The sequence below is a fragment of the Dreissena polymorpha genome, chromosome 4 (assembly GCF_020536995.1).
Source record: "Dreissena polymorpha isolate Duluth1 chromosome 4, UMN_Dpol_1.0, whole genome shotgun sequence".
NCBI classification, from domain to species: Eukaryota; Metazoa; Mollusca; class Bivalvia; order Myida; family Dreissenidae; genus Dreissena; species Dreissena polymorpha.
Genome location: NC_068358.1, coordinates 128,868,831 through 128,895,536, shown reverse-complemented (window position 1 = coordinate 128,895,536; position 26,706 = coordinate 128,868,831). Strand labels below are relative to the sequence as shown.

Below are 26,706 nucleotides of genomic sequence, written 5' to 3'. Positions count from 1 at the left end.
AATGCTAATGCCTAGGATCATGAAACTTGATAGGTACATTGATCATGACTCGCAGATGACCCCTATTGATTTTGAGGTCACTAGGTCAAAGGTCAAGGTCACGGTGACCTGAAATAGTAAAATGGTTTCCGGATGATATCTCAAGAACGCTTGGGCCTAGGATCATGAAACTTGATAGATAGATTGATCATGACTCGCAGATGACCCCTATTGATTTTCAGGTCACTAGGTCAAAGGTCAAGGTCACGGTGACCCGAAAAAGTAAAATGGTTTCCGGATGATAACTCGAGAACGCTTATGCCTAGGATCATGAAACGTGATAGGTAGATTGACCATGACTCGCAGATGACCCCTTTTGATTTTCAGGTCACTAGGTCAAAGGTCAAGGTCACGGTGACCCGAAATAGTAAAATGGTTTCCGGATGATAACTCAAGAACGCTTATGCCTAGGATCATGAAACTTGATAGGTAGATTGATCATGACTCACAGATGACCCTTATTGATGTTCAGGTCACAAGGTCAAGGTCACGGTGACACGAAATAGTAAAATCGTTTCCGGATGATAACTCAAGAACGCTTATGCCTAGGATAATGAAACTTGATAGGTAGTGTGATCATGACTGGCAGATGACCCCTATTGATTTTCAGGTCACTAGGTCAAAGGTCAAGGTCACAGTGACCCGAAATAGTAAAATGGTTTCCGGATGATAACTCAAGTTCGCTTATGCCTAGGATCATGAAACTACATAGGTACATTGATCATGACTGGCAGATGACCCCTATTGATTTTCAGGTCACTAGGTCAAAGGTCAAGGTCACGGTGACCCGAAATAGTAAAATGGTTTCCGGATGATAACTCGAGAACGCTTATGCCTAGGATCATGAAACGTGATAGGTAGATTGACCATGACTCGCAGATGACCCCTTTTGATTTTCAGGTCACTAGGTCAAAGGTCAAGGTCACGGTGACCCGAAATAGTAAAATGGTTTCCGGATGATAACTCAAGAACGCTTATGCCTAGGATCATGAAACTTGATAGGTAGATTGATCATGACTCACAGATGACCCCTATTGATGTTCAGGTCACAAGGTCAAGGTCACGGTGACACGAAATAGTAAAATCGTTTCCGGATGATAACTCAAGAACGCTTATGCCTAGGATAATGAAACTTGATAGGTAGTGTGATCATGACTGGCAGATGACCCCTATTGATTTTCAGGTCACTAGGTCAAAGGTCAAGGTCACAGTGACCCGAAATAGTAAAATGGTTTCCGGATGATAACTCAAGTTCGCTTATGCCTAGGATCATGAAACTACATAGGTACATTGATCATGACTGGCAGATGACCCCTATTGATTTTCAGGTCAAAGGTCAAGGTCAAGGTGACCCGAAATAGTAAAATGGTTTCTGGATGATAAATCAAGAATGCTTATGCCTAGGCTTGATAGGTAGATTGATCATGACTCGCAGATGACCCCTATTGATTTTGAGGTCACTCGGTCAAAGGTCAAGGTCACGGTGACCTGAAATAGTAAAATGGTTTCCGGATGATAACTCAAGAACGCTTATGCCTAGGATCATGAAACTTGATAGGTACATTGATCATGACTCGCAGATGACCCCTATTGATTTTCAGGTCACTAGGTCAAAGGTCAAGGTAACAGTGACCCGAAATAGTAAAATGGTTTCCCGATGATAACTCAAGAAAGCTTATGGGTAGGATCATGAAACTTCATAGGTACATTGATCATGACTCGCAGATGACCCCTATTGATTTTCAGGTCACTAGGTCAAAGGTCAAGGTCACAGTGACAAAAAAACATATTTACAAAATGGCTGTCACTACAACTGATAGCCCATATGAGGGGCATGCATGTTTTACAAACAACCCTTGTTTTGAATTGAATTACGTTTTTGGTTATTGTATAGCGTAATAACGCAAGTACGTTGGTTATCTATAGCCCTGTTACAGATAACACGGTACGTGATCAAAATGTGTCAGCTTTGTACCCCTAGAATATTGGGGTGCCCCTCCAACATTCAAAACATTCCAGGATAATTTTTATTTGAGAAACACGCATCAAATCGTATTCAAACATGCAATCTAAAAATATCACAATTGGCTGCGAGTGACCAATACAGTGGCGTTCGTGACGGATCACTTGACAGCAAAAAGAACTATAGAATACGTGTTTTATAGGTCTTTGCTTGACAGTGAAAATCGAGCACAAAAAGCTGGAGTTCTTAGCATGCATCCTATCTTTTAAAGTAAATTAAATTTGACAAAAAAAGTCTCGCTTCGGGAAAACGTGACTTAATGCTTGTGCGTAACCTGTCGTCCAAGATCAGCTTGCGCCGTCAGCACAGTTGACAATTTCCGCTTATGGAGTCTTCTTTTTCTCATCGAAACCCCAGTTAAGGAGGAAAGCGATGTCTCTCATCAGCTTGTGTCACTGGATAGGCTAATTTTGGACGACACTTTACGCACATGCGTCAAGCCCACTTTCCATGAGCTAGGTTCAATAGTTTCAGGTGGTCTCAAACTTCTGACCATTGGTTCACAAATAACTCGACGCATTTGCTATATATGCCATTCATATCGGAAAGGGACCGTACTAGAAAACGGACATTTCAAGGCAAACAAGCTCTCATTAATCAAAGAAGCATGCATTCAAGTACAGAAAGCAACAGTTCCTAGTATTCAATCATGAAGTATTCGACGCATTGTTGAGAAGATTTGACGCGCACGAAATGCGAGATTGGTTTAACCGAATCATCCAACCTCGTGAACTGAAGAAATAAAAATAATTATATAAGGGTATCGACTGTAAGGTAAACGAAATAGTAATTATTATATAAACATGCTATCAACTCACTGTTGAATATACCAGAACTATTGCCCATTTTACATATGCGATGTGAATATATATAGCATTCTTAGTATGGAATGCAGTAAGTAAAATGGCTTATAGTTTTGGTATATTCATAAGTGTGTTGATAGCATGTTTATATAATTTTCACCGTCAAATGTTAATATTTTAGTAATTTGTTATCCCAAAATATGCAGCGGTTATTGGTTTACGTGAAACAACTGTTTACAGTTTGCATTACCTTCCATGTCTAACTTGGGGAAAATCTATCGGCATACAATCTCCCCACTGCATAATCGCCATGTCAAAAGTTGGCATATTCACCGTCGCCGAATAACTTTGTATAGTTGGTCGTCATTGTTCAACCTCCGCGCAGAGATTTGACTGGAAACAGCATTGCTGGATCAAATCCATGCCTCCATAACTAACCACGTGATGATAGCCGAGCAACGTGGTACAATAATGTTCCCGCTTTTATTTTCATTTTTTTAATTTAGATAAAAAGTACTATAAACTTAAAATTATACTCTATTTTGTATTTTCAAAATATAAAGGAAAAATTTCGTTTTTTTTCCTAATACAATACTTAAACAAAAACAATCCTAACACATCTGGTCAAATGTTCTTATGATGGCAGAGATTGTATGTAAGAGCATGGGTTCGTATTCACCTATACATCGGCATTAATTGAACGCTTCATCATAAAGCATGACAGTGGTTATCTACATGAAAAACGATAGCGTACAGTATCGCTAGTTCTCAGATCGGCAACATTTCGGTATTCGTTCAGAGACACATGGGCAATCTTTGCAGCATGTTCTGCAATATAGCCACCACAGGTGGTTAGCGTCTGGCTATGATATTAATTAGTAAAAACATCATTTTGAATGAATAAATAATCAAATTATAACGAAAAACCAACTTCTCTAAAAGAAATCACTATCAAATATATATACAGTACAGTCAACGCGTTTTCCCAAAAAAACTCGCTCCCTCCGCGGGGCTTTTGTCTGCTAGCGACTGCTTCCGCGGCGGGGAAGGCAATGTGTACTCGCTAAAACGATCGGAAAAAATCCGCCGAGTTAGCTTATACCCGCGACTTTAGCATAGTTGGTAAATGCAGACAATTTCCGTTCTTATCAGGACACTGCCGCGCAACACCGCGGTAGTAGTGTGCTACTGGGGAAGAGGACAACGATAACGAGCCAGCCGTGCACACTGTGCATGCCAAAAAATAAAAACATTGTAATTAAAAATTGTTTAAATACTGTGGCTAATACAAATGAAGATACTTGTATAGAAAATAAATATATGTTTTAATTCACAAAATTTCACAGGTACGTCTACAATATGAACGAATAAACTGGTTTCATACATGTTCCGACTCTATCCATTACCCTATAATCCAGTATATCGCGATTTCAATGTTCAAAACCAAAATAAGACCAGTATTGACGCTAATGTGTTTTAGAATTTTATAAACACAAAGTCCGACATTTTACGCAAGCGCATATATGCAAAGTGATTTTTTGAATGGGATAATTCCCATGTAACATGCGCTAATCAGGTGACACGATGTGCGAGCATCAGCACTGTTCACATTTGGTTATAACGACCAATCAATGCGTGACTTCAATTAAATTTATTATTCGTATTTTTTTCTATTGTTTCAATGGCAATACTTTTTCATCGTGTGCATGGATTCCGATGTATGTTGTTTTTTTTCATTCTAAAATACTACAAATACTGAGTTGCACGTCTATATTTAGTTACGGCACAGGGTCTGATTTAACAGGCATGCTGTCCACGCGTGGAACTTCTCTGTCAGCAACAATTTCGCGCTATTATTAAAATACGGATTTTACATGGCATATTGAATGGTGAATATGCATACAAAGGGACTAAATAATATAAGGGGCCGTCCATAAAGTATGTCACGCTTTTTTTACCATTTTTACCCCCCCCCCCCCCCCCTGTCACAAACTGTCACAAAATCTTGGACCCCCACCTCCTAAAGTACGTCACAAACTCACACTTTCGAACATATTTTTTTTTAAATTAATACCGATTTCAAATTTAATCTAAAACACAATTCACTATCAAACCGTATTAAAATTTCACTTAAAAGAACGTTCTCTTTACAGGCTTTTATGACTGTAGGGTTGTTACGGTGGGCAGTATGAAAATTAATCCAAGTGTTAACCTCTAATTAAAACAAATTATCATTTAGATTTTCTTTCAACCCATTACTAACTTAAAAATGGAACAGTCGAATAAATTTTTTCGTTATTTATAAATGAAATCTGCGTGGAGGTTGTGCCTATTGAATAAGCCGTCCCAGCCAAGGTGCCTATTAAAAATTCGAACAACACATTCAGGAGATGCGCAATTCGTCTTATTTTGACATTAAACTAATTCAAATGTTTCACATTTTTTGGAAAATTATTTTTAAATTCTACTTAAGAAATAATAAATAAGACATTTTTTTAATAAATGTGTGACATCACACATGGCCTGACCCCCCCCCTCCCCAATGTCACAAACTGTCACACTTTCTTATGCCCCCTCCCCCCCCCCCCCCCACCTGCTTGACATACTTTATGGACGGCCCCTAATCCCGTGGCTGAAGACAAATTGTGTTATTCAGTTCTATAAATGGACATGATGAAATATACTTGTACTTGTACGCGTCGGCTTATCAATTTGCCGATCGTTAACCTCGGAGTCCCCAATAATGCAAACTCCGCGTATCGCGAGACGTTCTTAATCTCGAGTCCCTCCATCTTCCTCCATAAGCGTGCCCGCGGAGTAGCGAGTTAAATTCGGGAAAACGCGTGGACTGTACTGTATAGCTCAAAAGACCCGACATCAGGGTGCATTGCTTTTAACAGCCATAATTTCATCAATTGTGCAGCGATTTGCATGAACTCGGTCGTATTCAACGCAGAAATGTACTTAATTTCTGGAAATGTACATATCTTGTTATATTTTTTAAAATGCTGGGTAAAATTTTAAGAAATAACACGAGTTCATGGAAGCCCTGCACAATTGAAGAAGTTATGGCTGTACAAAGCGATGCACCCCGTTTTCGGGTCATTTTGAGTTGAATACCTTTTTATATATATTTGATAGTGAACTTGTTTGTTGTTTTTTCAGAGAAGTTGATTTTTCGTTATAAATTGAGTATTTCTCATTCAAAATGATGTTTTACTTACTAATATCATGGCCACGCGCTAACCACTTGTGGTAACCACAACCGTTCAGCACGATCATTAACATATCATATTCTGCCGTTCCGCGTACCATCGGGCTTATTCGAAACATGACGAACATGACTACATACACGACCAAGGACCAACCATTCATCCCGAATGGTCCCCGAATGTAGCATTTTTATCGTTAGTCCATACACAAAGCATCGGGTATTTAGTGGACAACAGCCTTACCAGTAAGCCAGTATCAATACTCTAGCTGGATCAGCAGACGATATACGACAACGTTTACTTTTAACATCGCGAAAAATAAGCACTTCTTGATTATTATAAATTGTCAATGTGCGTGCCAAATTTCAGATCGATCTTTCGAGTAGAAATGCTTGAGAATGCATTTTATAATAACGCCTGGTAAGCCATCTGGCTTTCGCGGTCGGAGCTTTGATTTATAAAGGGCGTTCAGGAATAAAAAGACTACCCTAGATAATAACAATCAAAATACTGAAATATTGGTACAAGCTTTCTCGAAAAAGAAGAAAACAACTATTAAAACGTGTTTTGGTGTTCTTTAGCACAAATTGTTGCGATTTGAGATGCTCAAGACGAGTTTTTGTACGATTTTTTTTATTTTCCTCAGAAAACGCAGTTTTTTTCTTAAAAACTCGCAATGCTCTTTAAAGTCGTGAAACAAACGTTTGTGACGGGTCCTAATTTAGGTCATAATATACTAATAAGTTTCCTTACATAATTCAATGAAAAAGCGATATCTTCAAGCGAAAATATATGATACATTTTGCACATAGAGACCCCCATAACCATATCTTTTCTTAAAGGCCATTCTAAGCGGAATCGATCTGTGCAATAAAAAGATATGTCGTGTACGAACCAAGAAAGAACTTGACAAAAGTCAAAATCGACTGTTTTTGCAACTTTTTTTCCGGCCGTTTTCTAGTGGAATGTAACCTTTTTCATTGCAATGTTTTACCAGAGACGTAGATAACAAAATTGGTTCCAGTTGGTTGAAAAACATTGGGACCAGGGGGTGGGGAATTTTTCTTTATATGGCTATATATGGCTATTAAAAAACCTTTTTAACACTCTAGAGGTCACATTTATTGTCCCGTCTTCATGAAACTTGGTGAAACAATGTGTCCCAATGATATCTCGGACAAGTTTGAAAATGGTTCCGGTCGGTTTAAAAACATGGCCAGGCGGCGGAGCATTTTTCCTTATATGGCTATGGTAAAAACATGTCAACACTCTTAGTCAGATTTACAGTCCAATGTCCATGATGAAAAATTCTTATGTGATTATGATTTTTCTTCAGAAACATTAATACCCTGCCTCATACGATAATGGCTCTTATGCTTACATGTTTGTTGTCTGCATACCTGCAGAATATTAGCTGTTTTCTTCCAATATGTTATTTGTAATATCAACAACTTGCTTAATATGTGTTATGATTTATAAATTGCTTATTTTTTGTTATGCCCGGTGTATTGATATTTGTTCATGAATTATGAAGTTTTGATGAGATATCATTTAACTGTAAAAACTATGCATTCTTTTATTGCACAGACAAAATTGTTACTAGTTACAGAGGTTTATGAAGAGACTGTATCACATAAATGGTTGCATAGACTCCTCTGTAGAAGCCGGGACACACTTAATCATAATGTACATGGGAGGACATACTATTCAAGTTTAGATGATGCTTTTTTTACAACACACGGAATCCATAATATGTTATTTTCATTAACTTTTGCATTCTGGGCACTCATACACAACTGACTGAGTAATGTCCTGAACAAATTCACTACCACAATATTCATCATAATCGGTATATCTAGAAGCAAATCCAGATTCAAATCCTCGTCATCCCATGACACAAAATCCGTCTAAGACATTGTGCTAATATCGGAGAATGGCTGAGTATACGGGGCTGAAGATTTCTATACATATACTCAATGTGGAAATGTTATAATTCGTAAAATCGTGCATTGAATTAAGCGGTAATTAAAGAGAACAATGAACACAAACAGTCGATTAGAACAGACCAAGAATAGATGCTCTCCATAAGAAGAAAAATTTGTTCATATCTTTATTCAAATGTTACTACAGGTAAATGGCATTCGGATTTATCAAATTTAAACACTGCAGTTAAAATGAAAAATAAAAATCTAATAAAACAACCAATTATTAGTTGTTTGTCGTAAGATTCTGATCGCTTCTTAATTGAATTTATTTTATTTCAAAGGCCATTTTTAAATACTGGTAATCAGGGTTTTTAGATGGTCGCTTTAGAGACCGTCTAAAGTGCTTAGTGTAAAATTCAGGTCGGTACGGCCTAGGTATGATTAGCCCAATTCCCGCTTACTACGCGCGAAGAAAGAGTTATATAATTTATGCAAAAGGTTTGAGTTGAAATAAGGTTTGGAATTTTGGTTTCTTAAATAACTTAATTCAAAACACAAGTTTAATTATAGTGTTTTTTACTTTTTAGTCGCATATTTACCGCATTATAATGTGTGTTATAATAGGCAAACCATTCATTAGTAAAATTCAATCTGCCTTCGCACATAGAAGGAATGGGTCAATTAGGTGCTGCGTTTCCTTTGCTTGCTTCAGTTAGAGGTCAATTCTTTACGTAATAGCAATCACAAGGCCCCGGCTTCAAAGAAATTGCGGAGCGTTCTTACATAATAAAAGTCGTAGTCGCATGGTATTTGCGTTTAGCGTCCTATTTGGTCACGTGGTTCTTTTTCGCGGGTGTTTTGACATTCATGATATGAGGCTATTAATAGATGCGCCTGTCGATAAACAAAGGAAAGTTTACGGGCGATAACAACGCAATAGGTTACGCTCTCACATACAACTCAATGACGTAGTACAGGTCGTAAATTGAGAGATTCGGGAAAAAGTTGACGCTTATTTCTCAATTAATAAAACGTTGAACATAAGTTCAACAATAACTTCAGCGATACGATAGACAAAAAATGTTTCATAATCGCTAAACCCGAATATAACAAACAATTTATAATAATAATACGAATGATCTGTTTCATAACCTCGTTCATGCTACTACAGCGGGTATTTCTGGAAAACGTTCTTTGGTTCTCAACAGATAGTGGCGATCTTTTATATTTACGGGTGCTAGCAACGCAATAGTAGAAGGTTAGTAGAAGGTTTAGCTTGTTTATATTCACAGTTCTCAATACATAGACAGTTGGATATAAGTTCATCAATTACTACAGGCATACTATAGGCAACCTCGAAAATGCTTTATAATCGCTAAAACCGAAAACAACTAAATATATTATATTAAATATATTTATAACAATAAATGTCTTTTAAAAATGTAGTCGGCGTATACGCTGACTTTGAAATAAAGATAGCAATTTACTTTTCTAAATAATTAAATACAATTAAACAAAAGTTAAAGTATTGTGTTGTGTTTTTCACTTGTAAGCTGCATATTCACCGCATGAAATGTGTGTTAGCATTGTCAAACCACACATTAGTGTGAGTAAATAAAAAATATACTACGGGAAAGCACTTCATATGTGTCCTCATATGCCTTGTTATGAGTATCTTTCTTCACTATCGAAATATATCGTATGTTTATATTTGATTTAAACGCAGTTTTCTTTCGACACATTTAAATCACACGTCAATAGCGCCGTCATGCGAAAATGGGTCTTATGCGTTTCGGCAAGCGTTTGTTAAACCCAACATGTGCTCTTGCGCAGTCAGGCCATAGGCAATGCTGTTCGCTATAAAATCACTCAATATGTTATGTTTCTCCTTACCAGAAGGAGAGATAGCTGAGTGGGCTATTTATATGATGGGCGCATATGGAATAAGACGCATTTTCGCATGACGCTGGTCATTACAAATCTCATTGCGAATTGAAAATGCCACATTTAAGAACAATGCTTTTTGATACAAAATTGAATTCAAAATAGCACACTTGTTAATAATGGCAGCCTATCCACACATTAAGGAATGATTTCCAGACGTGCTGACCAAGTACGGCAAACATTGTGGTATGATAATTAAACGATTTTCTCTTATCGTGACACTATACTATTTCGCTAATGATTGTTTTCTCATCTTGGAGACGAAAGTGAAATTCTGCGAGATGGATTGTAACGCGTAATTGTACTAGGGCCACAATTAGTGTCGTTTGAGAGAGTAGTCCGGAATTCCTTACACTGAACAGTGCTACATCCTTTGAAATGAGCACATACGCAGTGATGTAGCAAAAATTCAGAGGTTGTATCTCGAATCAGCTTATTAAATATTCGAAAATATTCATGCGTGTCTGTTGGCGTTATGTAAAAGTCACTTAGATGAAAACTGAAACAGCTTCGCCTAAAAGCGCATTAGTGCTCTATACCTATGTTTATGTTAGCGTTGTTGACACCGTGTGAACTGCTCGGGTAACAAGTAAAGCATAAACAGCAATGTTTATATACTTTTATTCCTCCATATACAAGATACGAAGATTATTGTATATTTTGAATTTGTATATGGTGTCAAAAATCAAAAGTTGTGTACACGGAACTTTCATTATGAATTTATATTCTTGGTGAGATAGTCATTTGATATTAGAAAAAAATATTCCTTTAATATGATGGTGACTGCAAATTTTCTTTATATGAAGTTCTCATTACCATTTTCATCATACTTTCTATGCTTTCAGAACTTCCAAAAAGCATGCTGTTTTTATGTTGTGTTAGTTATTTCTATGAAATAATAAGGATGATAAAAAGTGCACACAAAACTCGACCCGTGCGCTATGACACACACTTTATAAAGTTGAATGGCGTGTGTTTATTTCAAACTTGCGATTGATTTTGAAAAATGAATTGCGTGTTTAATTATGCAATAGCGAACATCTTCAGTGCCTTCAGCGCTTTGATTCTCGATCACCGCCACACGTGGAGTCCAAATGCAAGTTATTTGAAACTGACAATAAATGTCCGAAAGAAAATTCGGCCTGGTTCCGTGTTCACTTACTTAATCTTATACATAAAAATAAACAAAATACTTGACACAAGAAAGCAAAATAATTAATATGAATACATAAACAGTCTAAAAGGGGCGCAACGGAATTATGGAAAGGACACGTGAAGAACATGTACTTTGACCATATATTTATAGAATATATACGTATAAGGAATATGCACCAAATCCAAGTGGTAAATTTGAACCGAGCAACATGTTTTCATCACGCGAAACATTGTTTTGATAAGATAATTTGAGCAAATTTATTTTATATTCACACCGCGCGTAACAAAGGTATTGGTTCGACACGACTATGTACGTTAACTATAAAATATAATGCATAAGCACAAACTCCAGGTGGACAACTAGACCTTCAAGCGAGCGACATTGCTGTTGCAACCGACACGTCGTCCTGATATGTTTATCATTTGCGTCAATCGAAATCCAATCATGTACGTCAACGTTTTGATTTTGGACCGGGAATTTACCCCACACAACGGAGAGGGGTAGCACTACATTCCCTTCATGAGTTATCATGACATGAGAAGAAACAATTAAAACAATAAATTCGTTGAATTAATACCCCCTTCCAAACAAATTGTATTAATGTATTATAGCAGAACTACAAGAAAATATAGAAAAGAAGGGCTTAACATTTTCTTTACTATGTTTTACTCATTTGCATCTGTAAGGGGTTTGCAGCTGATAGTACAGTTTAAATACGTGTAGTATCGTCTTCATTAATCATTATCATTTAAAGCATTGTAGCAAGTTTCATGACTGTGGCTAATATGGTATTGGAGAAACAGCTCAAGACTGAAAAACAAGCCTTTATAAAAAGGGTATTTTCAGGTCAAGACAGGCCATAACTCATGTATTTACTTCGCAATTTAACGAACATTATCCTCTTATCCGCATATTACACTCATATAAAGTAAGTTGATGCTACCGACACACAAGTGTGCGTATTTTGTTATTTTCGGGAAAAAAAGGACAAAAACTCGTTATTTTCAATTGGGTTGGGACGACATTTGACATGCACCATACCCTTGTCCATATATACACTCTTACAAAATTTCAATACAATCGCCCTTAGTCATTCCAAGATATGTCTCCGGACACAAAAGTGTTCCTTACGCACGGAAGGACAACGCGAAAACAATATCCCTCCGCCTATGGATAAAATCCCCCACCTCGCTTGCGCTAGTCGAAGGTAAATGCCACGTGCATTAGCAAAATCATGGCGACTGGTCTGTCCAGTAACGATCTTTGTTGGTAGTGCAGGGTGCAGGAGAAGCCAATGTCTTTCCAGAGTCTTGTATTTGTGACCGTTGAGATAAGTACCTTTATCACTTGTTCTCTTTTTTACCAGGGATATTTAATCTGTGACTTGACATACGCGCAAATGTGTTTTTAAAACTTTGAAGTCACCCTGGTCTAACATTTACTAGCTCATATAAATAAAAGCTTAGACTCACTACAGCCATCGTACGTTGTGATAATCGTATGGCAAGAATGAACAGAATAAGAGCAAATCAGTGGGAAGGAACAAAACCCCAAAACACCAATAGGATATATCGTTTTCATAACTGAGTTTATGTTCAAAAGTCTTTGAATTGATATCTTCCACGCGAAATAAATTTTGTTCGGGTGCAAATCCTGTGTTTTATTGTAAAATAATAAAACCATAGGACGTATTTAAGCAAAATTTGTAACATTTGACCTAAGCTTTTGACCTTGTCCGATCACTTTAAAGACTTGAGCATTGTCTGTTACACACTGCGAGATCAATGAAAACAAATGTACATGTACAAAGTAATAACATAATCCAATTGATGCATGTTTAAATAATCGCTATCGTCGGATACCGATTGCTGCTGGTTGAGAGTATAGTAATGAATAGACCGGGGTGTCCGACGATAAGTAATCGCTAAATTGTGAATAAGTCATTAAAAACACTTCACAATAAATGAGAAAAATTGTAGAAAGTTATTGAGAATCCCTTGATGTATAGTCATGCCATGTCTATGTTATGAATAATTCATCAAATTTGTGATCTTTGACCTCAATGTATGATCCTGACCTTACCTTTTGAATTATTTGACTATTATTATTAAGAATGAGTGTGGTAAGTTGCATGGCAGTGGCAAAAGAAAGATATTAAAGTAAAAAAATGTCCTGATCCGGGTTTCATTCCACAAGTAAACGACCAAAATGTAGTCGCTGTTGTTTCGTGTCAATTACTTTCTTTCAAACCACATGACACATATTTTTTTCTGCTTAAATATATTCAGCTTAGAATGCAATGTTAGGTATGGATGATGTATCTATGGACAAAAAGATGCATTTATATTTCGGTCATAGTTTGGCTTTTACATTGAATTCCATAAGAATATGTATTAGTTTATCGTGACCTGTAAGCATTTAATCTATTTCAATGCATGAAATACTTGAAACTTCTTTGTTTTTTGTTTTCAATTTTGATTTTTTTTTTTCATTTGTCTACAATAAAAAAAAAGATTTTAAACATTTATTATGTGTAAATCTGAAAAAAAGCGGCTCAAGAGGCGAGTGTTTTGATTGGCTGGTTAGAAAATGTGTACGTCGAAGTACAAATATGTACGTCGAAGTACAAATTGTACTTCGACGTACAAATATATACTTCGAAGTGTATTTCATATTTGTACGTCGAAGTACAATTTATGTTCTTCGACGTACATATTGTACATATTGTACGTCGAAGTATTTCTCTTTTACCTAGTAGGTCTTGTTGACTTTCGACACAAATGGTACACCATATTTCGGAAGATACGATTACTGTTAATCAGGCAGTGCGCATGCGCGGAAAATCCAGATTGTAAACAATAACAATCAATTAGGCTACCTGATTCATTGATTGTGGCTTAAACTTTAGAGGGACCTTTTCACGTTTTGGTAAAAAAAACAAAATTTGAAAAATGTTTCAAATTCGCAGATTTTCGTTGAAATTATGATATTTGTGAGGAAACTGTAATACTAAACATTTAACATGCTTTAAATTATCCATTATATGCAATTTATGGCGATTTAAAATCCTGACAATTATAACTCGTTGCAACGCGAAACGATTGAATAATTTGGAGAGTTCTGTTGTTGTCGTTATATTTTATGACAATAAGAGGATTGCTTTTATTAAGTGTTAACTGCATCACTCATTGTTTGAGCACGGATGGCCGAGTGGTCTATGTGTTAATCTTTTACTATGTATACATGTAGGTAAAGCAATAGTTCAGAGCTTAGCAGTTCGATGTCTTGTCATGATATAACAAAAACTTGTTATGGCTCTACGGTAATGACTAATAGTAATAACATTCGTTTAAAAAGGTCAGTTTTAATTGAATGTAGAACATAGGACTATCTGCTTTAGTTTACATTCGCATTAAGCACATATAGATCCCCGATATCAATTCAGTACGACGTTATAGTAAAACGGGACACATGTTATCTTTACCCGTGAAACTAAAGATAACACTGTGTTCAAATGTAGTTCATTTGGGTCAGATGAATTTTGCTATGTTCTTAAATACACATTGCCTGATTTTAGTACTTTATTTTCGAACATTTACCAACCACATTAATCAAATTAAACATTAAATCCGTGTAATAAGTGAATGCACGAAAACCGATTCGCTTGGTTTCATACGCAGGTGGTTAGCGTGTGGCTATGATATTAATTAGTGAAAACATCAATTTGAATGATAAATAATCATATATTTCGTCATAATATGATTATTTATCATTTAAAATGATGTTTTCACTAATTAATATCATAGCCACACGCTAACTACCCGTGGTTTCATATGAACATACATGTTTGCGCAATCAGCGGTAGATTCATATTAACAGCACAATAATCCAGAGGAAATCCGAATGTCAGGCGACAACGTCGAGTGTTTCCGACCCGGTGATATCAGTATCCGGGCCCATCGTCCCGGGGAGGAGCGGGTCATGCTGGAAATGTGGACCAGGCAGGGCGGGGACGTGTCGAGGTACGACTACAATGCCTACATGGCCATCGATCCAAATAACCTGCTGGTGGCAGTGGACTCAGTCGGCGAAATATTAGGTACGTGAACTGAATTAGTTTAAACCAGTTATTTTAGCTCGATTGCACCGAAAGCTTGTCTCTTATTGAAACGCTCTCGAGTCCGTTTCCTGTGTAGAACCAGTAATTGTTGTCCTTGGGGGAGATCTAAAGAACGCTCCCACAATTGGGATCAAACCCGTGACCTCACGGTCGCCATATCCATTACGCCACGTACTGTGACCTTGATTGAACTACCAGAAAATAAAGAAGATTTTAAGCACATCATTAGAGAATGTTTTGCATACAATGTTTTAATATTTGTACAAAAAATAGTCCATGTTAAGAATTGAAGATTGTTACAAAAAGGGTACGTAAAATTACGTTTAACGGTAGTGGGTACATGTTTTATATACATGTATGTTGAATCTATGTTTAGATGCATTAGACATGTAGTGTGTATGTTTTTTGTGACATATGTCTGTAAACCAGTCGGATAGTTATTTCTTGCGGACCGATTTGTTGGACGTTGATGAAATGTTCGTATTTACTAGCTTTAAAGATGTGTCAATGCTATGATTACGCAATCTCCACGCAGAGTTGTCGTTCCTTGCTCTCACATACAACTCTGCATAAGGCTCAGCACGCCATTTTGTCTACCAAATAGCTAAAACCGAACAAACGCATACAATGTATATTTGAGTGGATATTTAAGATCGCATGCATTTAATTAAGAAAAATGACTTTTAAATGTACGATAAATCGTGCAAAAACTTGTGAGTTTTAATGCAACTCTTTGGAACTATTTTATTGCGCATTTACACAGATGTAATCATTCCACGCACTTCACAAATGTAAACAATTGTACATATTTTTTATTGAGTGACGTTAGGCATTGCTTCGACGTATTTATGTATGTTGGTTTCTTAACATAAAAAAACATATCAGTTTTATAATAATTAATTAAGACTGATATGAGATATTATGGTATGAGATGGTTTTCTTTAATACAGTTAATGCAATGTAACCGTCGTGCAAGAGATTGTTTAGTATACTGTAACCTCAATGATGAACGCTTGGAATGATCATGACATGAATGAGACGCTTTCAAAACAATAGTCCGTTCTGAGCCCAACACAGAGGTGAATGTAATGTGACCGTCGTGCAAGAGATTGATGATTACGCATGATTTGTGTCATGGAATAATTTGAAATACGCTTATGAAAAACCCACAGCTACAACAAACACGTACATGAACATTTACTACGTACATGAACATTTACTGTTGTTGCAAATAAATAGATAATTCGTATTCAGTTTACAGGTACACTGTATCTCCTCCGCACTACACCACATATGTATGCAAATGTATTTTAAAAGTCATTGACTAGGCGTGAATTGCGGTCATTGCACATTTTCTATGCCACAGGTTTTGGCGGAGTGTATCATCACGACGCAGATACCGTTTATGTCGCACACTTTATTGTGCGCGAAGATCTGCGTAAGAAAGGCATTGGAAAACAAATCTGGCAGGCTATGATGACGAGATGTGGAGAGAGAAACATCGCATTGGACGGGGCAAAAGCGATGGTGGAATTCTACAGAAATCAGGGTTTCGTTTACAGCACTACAAGGGTGATTTTGTACTTGTTTGTGATACCAGAAACTATAGAAGTACAAATACCGTCAGACATTGACATGAGACCTCTGGAAGAAGACATGTGGCCGGAACTGCTAGAATACGACAAACAGGTGTATGTCAACTTCGACAGAGCACGCGTTCTAAGGGCATGGTACTCGCTGGATGACATAACGGTAATGGTCGCGTATCAAGGAGAACGAATTGTCGGTTACGGCGGTATACATAGGAAAACTGATACAATGTTTGGTGTTCGTAACGTCTTGGCTGACGACGAACACGTCGCTGAACTCATAACGCGAATACTGTTGCAAGGCGTTCCAAAAGACTCCACGGTCTATGCGTGGATGGTGGAAGGAAAGCCAATCCCTGACTTCCTGCTGAGGACTGCACAGCGATCTCAACGGCATTGCGAGAGGATGTACAACAAACGCTGCATTGACGTAAATCGGGACAAGATTTGGATAGCTTCTGCGCAAATCCTCTGATTTACATTGTAAAAGACTCACGAGTTTTTATGAAAACGCAAGATAAGAATAATATTTTTTTAGTAAATTGCTATTAGAAGACATCAACGTTGTAATATATTATCTATAATTTAAGTATAGGGTCAATATTGTTTTAATGTAGCTAAGTATTATTATTCAGCATTCCATTGTAAACAGGAAGTTCCGGATAAATGGAACTGAGATGCAAATAAAAACTCATTATATTCCTCTATTAATACATTTGAAGAAACTTGTGCCACTGTGGCGACGTCTTCTTCTACTTAAGTCTCTGACTGCATTACAACTACACTGAAATTTTATTTTTGTAAATCCTTGTTAAAGAGGTTCATACTGAAACAACGAAATGCACGTTTTTTATCCCGCTTATTGAAGCGTTATCACGGTACCACATTTCAAAGTTATGTGCTCTGTGGTTAATTAAAATGCTTTTGGAAGTTATTGTAATATTTAAGTCCACAACACCTGTTAGGTCACATATTTACTCCAATAAAATAATTTAGTACAGACTTGGTAGAGGACCACGATTCGACGTAACATCACACATACCAAACCGTCTGGATGTTACGGCTTTTGGTGCGAAAACTTAAAGTTTTCACTGAACTGCACTTTAAAAGTTGCGAGTTAAACGGTTTTCGACGTAATAAAAGAAAAACCTGATACTTTAGAACGGACAGACAGACAAACAGACGGGGCGATTACTAAATTTACAATACTGGGATACATCACACAAATGTCAAGGCCTTGAACAGTAAAAGTTTTTGGTATATGTAGTTTTTTTCATATCGCTTGTGTGCATAAAAGTTTTTTATGATAACATCAGTAACAACAAGACTATTACAAAGCAATTAAAGTCCCCTAGTGGTGAAACTCCACCATTTTTAGCAATATTTTTAATTTATTTGATGCCATAGCAAACAGAATTCTTGACATAGGAACAAACTGAAATGTGCATTATCTCCATATTGCCATCTGTCCATGTTTCATGAAAAATATGTAGAACTTTTGAAGTTATCGCAGGATCCAGAGTGTGACAGATTGGCAGATTGACAGACACATGGAGCGCTAACCATAAGTTCCCTCCGGTTGCACCGGTAGGAGACTTACAAAATTAGTTCCAGTACGAACGCTATCAAGCGTATTGAGAATGCACTGTCCAAAAACCCAAAATGCATAAGAGTTGAATACAGGGGAGGGGGGTGCATTTCATACAGGGATAGTAACGTTTTATTGACAATTAGTGTGAATGAAAAATAAAACATGGTCCCTGAATGAAACTTAAGAATAATTACCAACGTATTTATATTGACGATTAAATATTAAGCTGACCGAAATGTGTAGATTTATTGTTAAATATTTGCGTACACTAGGTAAAATATACAACACATCATGACGTTTAATTGAAGGAATTTGTCAGTAAAGTTCAGCTCCAATGTGGAAACTGAAATAAGTATGTATTTTTCCATTCATATTTACCTAAAATATCTTACATTAAAGATATCTGATATTACACACCAAAGTTTAAATTAATAATGAAAATGAAACATTGTTTGAGTTTTAATTTTTTGTTGATATTGACAGAGACCTAGATCTACGTGTCTGATATTGATTGAACAAATTTTGAATTTTTTAGATCAATGTACTGTATCAAAGCAGAGTTCATAAAATGAGTGCCGGTAAGGCAACAAAGCAGTTTCAAAAACATAGGTGTACAAGTAAATATTCAATTCACAATAAAATGCAGACACATTTACAAATTATATAATCAAAATATGCACAGAATAAACAACCAAACAATTTGTTATATACACATATATATTTATTATTCACATGTTTGTACAGAGTTTTGATAAAAAGTAAACATGCATTAAACTATTGTTGTTTTAATCCATTTATTGGTAGCATATATTTCAGTCTTAACGTTCATTTTCATTCAAAGAGAACTCTTTGTGATAAATTTCGACTAAGAAATAGAAGATTTGCCTCCCTTGCAATGTGTTTGTTCTTTCCCCCTTAAAATGTTGGCTTTACAGCATGCACTGAGAATGCCAAATGTCACGTGAAAACACATCACTATCACAACACAACAACAAATGCACCAATAAATAGTACTCATTGTAATATTCCTCCATATACAAGATACGAAGATTATTGTATATTTTGAATTTGTATATGGTGTCAAAAATCTAAAGTTTTGTACACGGAACTTTCATTATGAATTTATATTCTTGGTGAGATAGTCTTTTGATATTAGAAAAAATATTCCTTTAATATGATGGTGACTGCAAATTTTCTTTACATTAAGTTCTCATTACCATTTTCATTTTACTTTCTATGCTTTCAGAACTTCCAAAAAGCATGCTGTTTTTATTTTGTCTTAGTTATTTCTATGAAATAATAAGGATGATAAAAAGTGCACACAAAACTCGACCCGTGCGCTATGACACACACTTTATAAAGTTGAATGGCGTGTGTTCATTTCAAACTTGCGATAGATTTTGAAAAATGAATTGCGTGTTAAATTATGCAATAGCGAACATCTTCAGTGCCTTCAGCGCTTTGATTTTCAAACTGGAGGCGAATTAAATCGCTAAATACAACAATGCGGTATGTGATTTATTTTAATTGACACATTACAATTGTGTGATTATACCGCATATATTCTCATTTTAATAATACATAACAGTTTATTTGTTTGTTTCAAATCGCACAAACTGAAAAGCGAAAGCGTGTTTCAAAAATGTTGATACGCGTGTTAACTACCGTGGCAACCGACAAACAGTTGAGCGCTTATCTTGCCGAAACCCGCGACGTGCGAGAGTTTGCCGATATTTGGCGAGCTGCTTATCTCTGTTATCTACGTCTCTGGTTTTACTATAATCTCCAAGTTTAACATATTTCAGGGATTAAGTAGTGAACACCTTTTCATGTCCTACCAGTATCTCCAAAAGATATAGCCAGAACAATAGTTTACAGTGTAAAACATGCCTTCGAGTCAACTATGATACTTTTAAGAGAGTACAGCGATTATTTATTATACTGTAACCTTTATTGCTTAAATCATATCTGGGTTATAATCTAGGACATGATCACGCAGCAATGCGCACTGTTTACATCTATATTAACATAACGTTAGCACATAGCGTGTTTATATTTGGAATATGTAGGTTATCATATCTAAAGTGTCGTACATTTTATCACCATTTAACGGTCTGAACACGGGACTAGGTGCCATGTTCGACCTGTGCATTGTGGGGGCGGGTATGATAGGGTCCGCGGCTGCCAGACACGCCTCGTTGATCCCTGGGGTCAAACTCTGCCTGGTGGGACCCTCGGAACCGCAGGTGGGTGGAGAATTTTTAATTAATGGTTATTCCTCACTGTTTAATTCTTCTGCATGTGTGGCTGGGAGGGAGTGTGTGAAAACAGCCCCAAGAAAAAATGACCATAGGTTAAAACGGTCTCAACAATTACTTTAAAGCTCTCCAAACAGTATTTGTTTGCTCCCTCTATATGTGAAATAAATATTGCGTTATTCTAAACTTCATATTGTTTCTTACGTTTTTTAATTGCTAGTGGGTCAGTCCGCATGTCTTTTATGATAATTAGTTGGATCTCGCTAGTGTAACGATCATCTACCGCTCATATTTTGAACCGAGAAATACATGCTAGTTTTGCCTTTCATTCAAGGTGATTATGTATGCATGTCCTATTGTCGTAACTTTTATAGTTTTCCTTCTCATTTTTATTACGAGCATCGATACTAACGTACCAAATCGAGTACTTAAAATCGTCGAAATCAACGTTCATTCAAATACGCTACGCTTTTTGATTGCGGTGGGAGATTAGGCTAGTACTATTTTGTAGCCATGAATAATATATGACAATTCGCATTAGTTTCCTTGTTAAATTCAAAACGAAAATTCGACGAAGCGAATGGCGCGTTTTCAAAACATTTACAATACATGTGCAAGAGTTGGTCGCTTTATAATATTTAACGTTATGCGATCGCTGTTTTCACATTTACCTCTCCCCGCTCAAATTCCGTTGCTTAACAGATTTCATTCGAGACGAAGAGTATTTAAGCGGGAAGTGTCATTTCATTTGCGGGTTCGCATGTGCGCGCGGGCCGGGGTTGGCTCGGTCGGCGGGGTGCGACTGAGGGCAGGCGGCGGGTTCTGCAAACATGAGACTGAGACAAGACGCAATTACCTTTCACGACTGACTTACGCGAACAGTTTGACTAACCTCTCTACTTCCGCTCCAGACAAATACACAACCATCACATGCAATATGCTCACCATAACCCACCACAGCTCACCATCATAGCAATCACACTTTTAGCTTCTTAATTACTACGCATACATAATCCAAAGTTAATATGAATATTCCCTCATGGCTCCCTTATCTTTCGGCATCAAAATGACTAATCTGACGAGCAACAGTTGTACATGACTAATTAATGTGCTAATTAAGAGATATCAAGTCCTTACTAAACTTTTAGTATAGGTTGTGTATCAGTAACACTGTGTTGTTTTAAGAGATAATTATTATCACTAGAACAGGGCGAGTGTGGATCACGGTATTTTTGGTGCCTGGTACGATGAAGGGCGGATCACGCGGTGCTCAGACCCGGACCCTGTGTGGGCGAAGCTGGCTCAGGAATCCATCAAGCGCTATAGGGATATCGAGCGGGCCTCCGGTATGTATCGATGTAATATATATGGCTTAAAATTACTATGAGAATTTATTGGTTTGTAGTGTAATCGGATGGGTTTTTATTGGAATGGTTTTGTAATTCCTTAATACTATTAATAAACGACATTCTACAATGCTCTGGAATTCGACAGTAATGTAGTTCTCCTTTTAAATCATATACATTATTTCAACTGTCTCTTACATCGGATCACCATCTTTCCCCCATGAATTGTGAAGGATGTGAAAATGTACTCCATGATGTTCGTAGAATGTCTTTCTCAACTTCAGCATAGATATTTTAAGATGATACTGGTCCCGAGCATGCGAGCTTAGCTCACAGTTTACTGATAAGATGACAAAAAAGAAATATATTTACTGTTTATGACAGAGTTTCTATGTTATAGTTATGAGAACTTTATGGAGAAAAATAACGAAAACGAGATGCATTATTTGAATATCTCCAGGGATCGCTTTCTATTCTGAGGTGGGAGCACTCATGGTTGGCAAGACCGATACCTCATACATCACCAGCGTATTAAAAGTCGCCGATGAAGAGAACATTCCAGCTAAACGTCTCAACAGCGCTGAGTTGCGGCAACAATTTTCCATATTTGAGTTCAACAGTTCCGACATCGGACTTTTCGAGAATCAAAACGCTGGACACATAAGTCCTCGAAAACTTGTTCACGCACAGAAGATGCTCGCTATGAATCATGGGTGCAGATACATTGATGACGTAGTCACCAAAATACACAGAACTGTTTGTAAAAGCGGGGACTACGTCATGAGTGTTGAGACAAAAGGCGGAGATAAGGCGATAGTGTGTAAGAAGGTTTTATTGGCCACGGGTGCGTTTACAGAGCTCAATGCGTTACTCCCCGATGTAAAGGTTGACCAGGTGCTGTGTCCACTCACGGTGTCCTTGGTCGAGGTCAGCAAAGAGCATGCGGAGCAACAGCTCAAGTATAACTAATAACACGTTTGTACTTTAGAGCAGCGTTCTGAGGAAACAGGTCTTAATGCATGTTGGTAAAGTGTCGTCTCAGATTAGCCTGTGCATTCAATACAGGCAAATGTGCGACGACACTTTTCACCTAAACAGGATTTTCGCAGTGAAACGACTTACTTTAAACGAAAAATACCATTAAAGCGGAAACTGTCTTCCCAAATTAGTCTGTGCGGAATGTACAGGCTAATCTAGGACGGTACTTTAAGCGGTTGCATTACGCCCAATTTTTCCAAGAACGATGCTCTTAAGATCTTCGTTGATAAAGATTTACTTATGATTAATTAATAATAATTATGTGTCGTTGTTTACAATAAACGATCGATTCATGCATTCGATAACTTCCTCTATATTATACGTAAAATGTTTAATTATTGTTTGCATTTTTTTTGCTTTCGTTAATTTTCTAATCGGTTACACTGAATGTACTTCGACTGAAGTTGAATTTGGATAAACTATGGTATCTAAATAAGCGGTCCGCAATTCTCTTATTCTTATGCTCTGATTAAAAAATGTTGACACCTTGCCACTTTGTAATAGAGTTGATGTATCTTGCGTCCGAATACTCTCAATATTGCTCCGAACACAAAAAGTGCGAATTGTTTCCAGGAAACGGACTTGAGAGTGGCTCTTTAAACATAAAACTGTCCGTGCAATCCCGCTAAAATAGCATTTAAGTATTGTTTAAACGAGACACGTTTTGAGAAAAATGGGCTTCGTGTATGTGCTTAAAGTGTCTTCTCATATTAGCCTATGCAGTCTGCACAGGCTTGTATGGACGACACTAAACGTTAAAACTACATTTTCACTAAAAAAGAGTCTTCCTTTAAAAAATCACAATTAAATAAGAAATTGTTATCCCTTAATAGCTTTTTTCCGACTGCACAGGCTAATCGGAAATGAGACGCATATGAATAGAAGCCCAGATTTCCCAGAAAAAAATGAATTGTTAATCTTTCTAAAGGTGCATGCCATGCGTGATCTACCGCGGTGACGGCCACCATTCCTGGCACAAAGTCAACCCCAATTACAAGAACCGGGATGTTGGGTTCTACATGCTTCCACCCATCAAGTATCCGGATGGTAGGTATAAGAGATTGACTATTTTTCACTATTTAAGTTAACCTGAACACGTCGTTCTCGGTGAGCTATTAGAATAAGGTGGCCTCTTCTGCGTCGTTCGTCTGCCGTCAACAATTCGATCATGTTCGCGATTGAGACACAAATAATAGTAAAGCTTTACACGAATGTCTCAGTAGTACACATTAGGACTGCAAATACGCGAGTATTTAGCAGTTGTTTTGAAGACAATCAGTGTGGAAGAAAAAGAAGCAGACATTGCCCTTTCGTTCAGACATATTAATTTATGTCTTCCTATCTTGACCATATTTCCACAATTAATTAGTCACAGAAATGCATCAGCAGAATCAAACAATGGATTATGCTGGGAACCATAAATGGTGATAATGGCAGTTATAGATATTGCATAGAGACTTTATTTGTCATGCAATCCTGAACAACTTTTTGACTTGCTAAGAGAAAACTTGAAAACAACTTGACATTGTAATCTTATATTCAATTTAAGTTTAGATTTCCCTTATGAGATTTGGGAACAAATACCACGGAAACTTGATTTAACAGCATGAAACATTGAACGATAAACGACAAAAGGGTACCAATGCAAAGCATTCGTTTTCAAAATTTCTTGTATACTTTTCTTCTAGAACGCTATTATATAAAAATGGGCTATGATCACGGCACGGCTCTAAAACGTCTGGAGGGACCGGAAGACGTGAAAGATTGGTTTCTGAACGGCAACCATCAACTGGCCGAACAAACCGCTGCACTGGTCAAATCTCTTTTCAAAGGTAAACTAACATACCAACATAATTCGTCCGCTTTTGTAGTGGCTGACAGACTCTATTGCGTTTAAATGGGGGATCTTTCCCCTTGGCTTTCGGTGCATTTGAGTGATAGAAACTTATGACAATCATGATATTAAATAGCGAATTAATTACATTGGTTTAGTAATTTAAAGTATAATAGAAACTATACAAATTCACTAAATATTACATATTGTTTTTGGCCTGTCTGTCATTCACTCATTCATTGTGTATGTCCCAAAACTGTAACCTTTGTTAATGTTTTGCGATAACTTTTGCAATATTGAAGATAGCAACTTATTATTTGGCATGCATGTGCATCTCATGGAGCTTCACATTTTGAGTGGTGAAAGGTCAAGGTCATTTTTCAAGGTCAAAGGTCAAATATATGGCTTCAAAGCGGCGCAATAGGGGGCATTGTGTTTCTGACAAACACATCTCTTGTTTAGGTTCTAATCTCGTCATTAAACTACATCATTAATTAAGAGATTCAACGAATCCATTATCTGATAATAATAATATGACATTACAATTTGTAGTATATGGTTATTTCATTGTAATAAACATGCCCGCATCTTTTTCTCCCTCTAAATGCAGGTGTCTCGATGTCACGCTGGCATGGTGATAGCTGCGTCGCAGAAGAAACGCCAACAAACCGCCCTTACATCGACATGGTACATGGCCAACTGGGCGTAGCTATTGGCGCGAACGGCTATGCTGCAAAAAGCAGCGACGAGATTGGTCGAATGGCGGCAATGATGCTGTTACGCGAATGGGACTCACCCATACCACGCGACTTGTTTAAACTAAAAACGATAACATCTGGAAAACCAACTATAACAAAGTCGATGATTTAAATTCTTTATATTCGGAGTTAATGAGGATTTGAATGAAAAATGTTGAATGAATGCTGATATTGCACACTTAATGGCAATAGCAATTTTTTATTTAATGCATTGCTGTTTTATGTGGGGAAAGATCAGTTATTTACAACTGGTAATTCAAGGTTTTCACTCGTATATAGCTATATTAAATTATCACTCGTCAATGAAAATCGATAATCTACCAAATCCAATCAACATCCTCTATGTGTATACATGTGATGTGATTTGGATGTGATATGTATGAATGCTTTCATAATTCGTTTTCGTCACCAGTATAAAGACAATAATAACAGAATACAAATTAAGGCGCTTTGTTGGGTAATGGGAGATGCAATTGAAAGCGCCGAACTGTTATATATTACACATTTGTAGTCGCACCATAAAATCAACCATGCATCAAGGGCGTCGGAAGCAAATTGACATTGGGCGGCGGAGGGGTTGGGTATGGGAGGGGGTATCCCCCTCCCGTTGGTGGGGGTCCGGAGCCTCCCCCGGATTATTTTTTTTCAAATTTTAGCATCAAATGGCGCATTCTGGTGCGTTTTTATGCCTGATACCTGACCGTATACAAGTCTATTGCAGGCATATTCTGAATGACAAAAGTTAAAACAAACAGACAATCGATGGAGAAGTGATCTCTATATGTCGCTTTTTGTACTTTGTATCAGGCGACACAACGATAAGGATCATGTGGGTTAAAATAACGTTCTTCGGTTTTTTTTCCCCGCAATTCCGTTTTGGAAAGTTGAAATTCGTCGGTTTGGAGTAGACATATTGAAAGTACACAAAAAAGTGGTAAAAAACATAAGTTTTTTCGAATTATCGATTTACCTCGAGTTGTTTCAATTAATTCAGGTATCTTGAGGTATCTTTAATTTTGTGATTATTAAGGACTATTGGATATCGGCACATTTGTTTCATGTCATACTTT

At 37.0% G+C, this 26,706-nt stretch overlaps 2 protein-coding genes across 7 annotated transcripts; both read left to right on the top strand.

Annotated features, from left to right (window-relative positions):
- The first annotated feature begins 13,939 nt into the window (after nucleotides 1-13,939).
- On the top strand, nucleotides 13,940-21,885 carry LOC127877013 (uncharacterized). Of its 6 annotated transcripts, XM_052422590.1 has the most exons (4): nucleotides 14,639-14,782; nucleotides 14,982-15,201; nucleotides 16,589-17,294; nucleotides 21,870-21,885. In XM_052422590.1, exons 1-3 carry the CDS (start codon nucleotides 14,747-14,749, stop codon nucleotides 17,284-17,286), a joined length of 954 nt encoding a protein of 317 aa, XP_052278550.1. In that variant the 5' UTR covers nucleotides 14,639-14,746; the 3' UTR covers nucleotides 17,287-17,294; nucleotides 21,870-21,885. The 6 variants fall into 6 exon arrangements, with proteins under 6 accessions (XP_052278553.1, XP_052278554.1, XP_052278550.1 ...); XM_052422593.1 differs by lacking the exons at nucleotides 14,639-14,782; nucleotides 21,870-21,885 and adding an exon at nucleotides 13,940-14,030 and having other exon boundaries at nucleotides 16,589-19,176; XM_052422594.1 differs by lacking the exon at nucleotides 21,870-21,885 and having other exon boundaries at nucleotides 14,636-14,782; nucleotides 14,995-15,201; nucleotides 16,589-19,176.
- On the top strand, nucleotides 20,290-26,080 carry LOC127877011 (N-methyl-L-tryptophan oxidase-like). The gene is made up of 6 exons (XM_052422586.1): nucleotides 20,290-20,648; nucleotides 21,865-22,006; nucleotides 22,467-22,965; nucleotides 23,973-24,091; nucleotides 24,733-24,876; nucleotides 25,489-26,080. The coding sequence occupies exons 1-6, from the start codon at nucleotides 20,538-20,540 to the stop codon at nucleotides 25,746-25,748; spliced, it is 1,275 nt and encodes a 424-aa protein (XP_052278546.1). The 5' UTR covers nucleotides 20,290-20,537; the 3' UTR covers nucleotides 25,749-26,080.
- Nucleotides 26,081-26,706: the final 626 nt, after the last annotated feature.

Excerpts from the sequence above, each read along its gene's own strand:
- LOC127877013 (XM_052422590.1), top strand. The coding sequence starts at position 14,747 with ATGCACGAAAACCGATTCGCTTGGTTTCATACGCAG. Across the intron at positions 14,783-14,981 it reads TCGCTTGGTTTCATACGCAG|CACAATAATCCAGAGGAAAT; the intron begins GTGGTTAGCGTG and ends TCATATTAACAG. Across the intron at positions 15,202-16,588 it reads CTCAGTCGGCGAAATATTAG|GTTTTGGCGGAGTGTATCAT; the intron begins GTACGTGAACTG and ends TCTATGCCACAG.
- LOC127877011 (XM_052422586.1), top strand. The coding sequence starts at position 20,538 with ATGTTCGACCTGTGCATTGTGGGGGCGGGTATGATAGGGTCCGCGGCT. Across the intron at positions 20,649-21,864 it reads TGGGACCCTCGGAACCGCAG|AACAGGGCGAGTGTGGATCA; the intron begins GTGGGTGGAGAA and ends TATTATCACTAG. Across the intron at positions 22,007-22,466 it reads GGATATCGAGCGGGCCTCCG|GGATCGCTTTCTATTCTGAG; the intron begins GTATGTATCGAT and ends GAATATCTCCAG.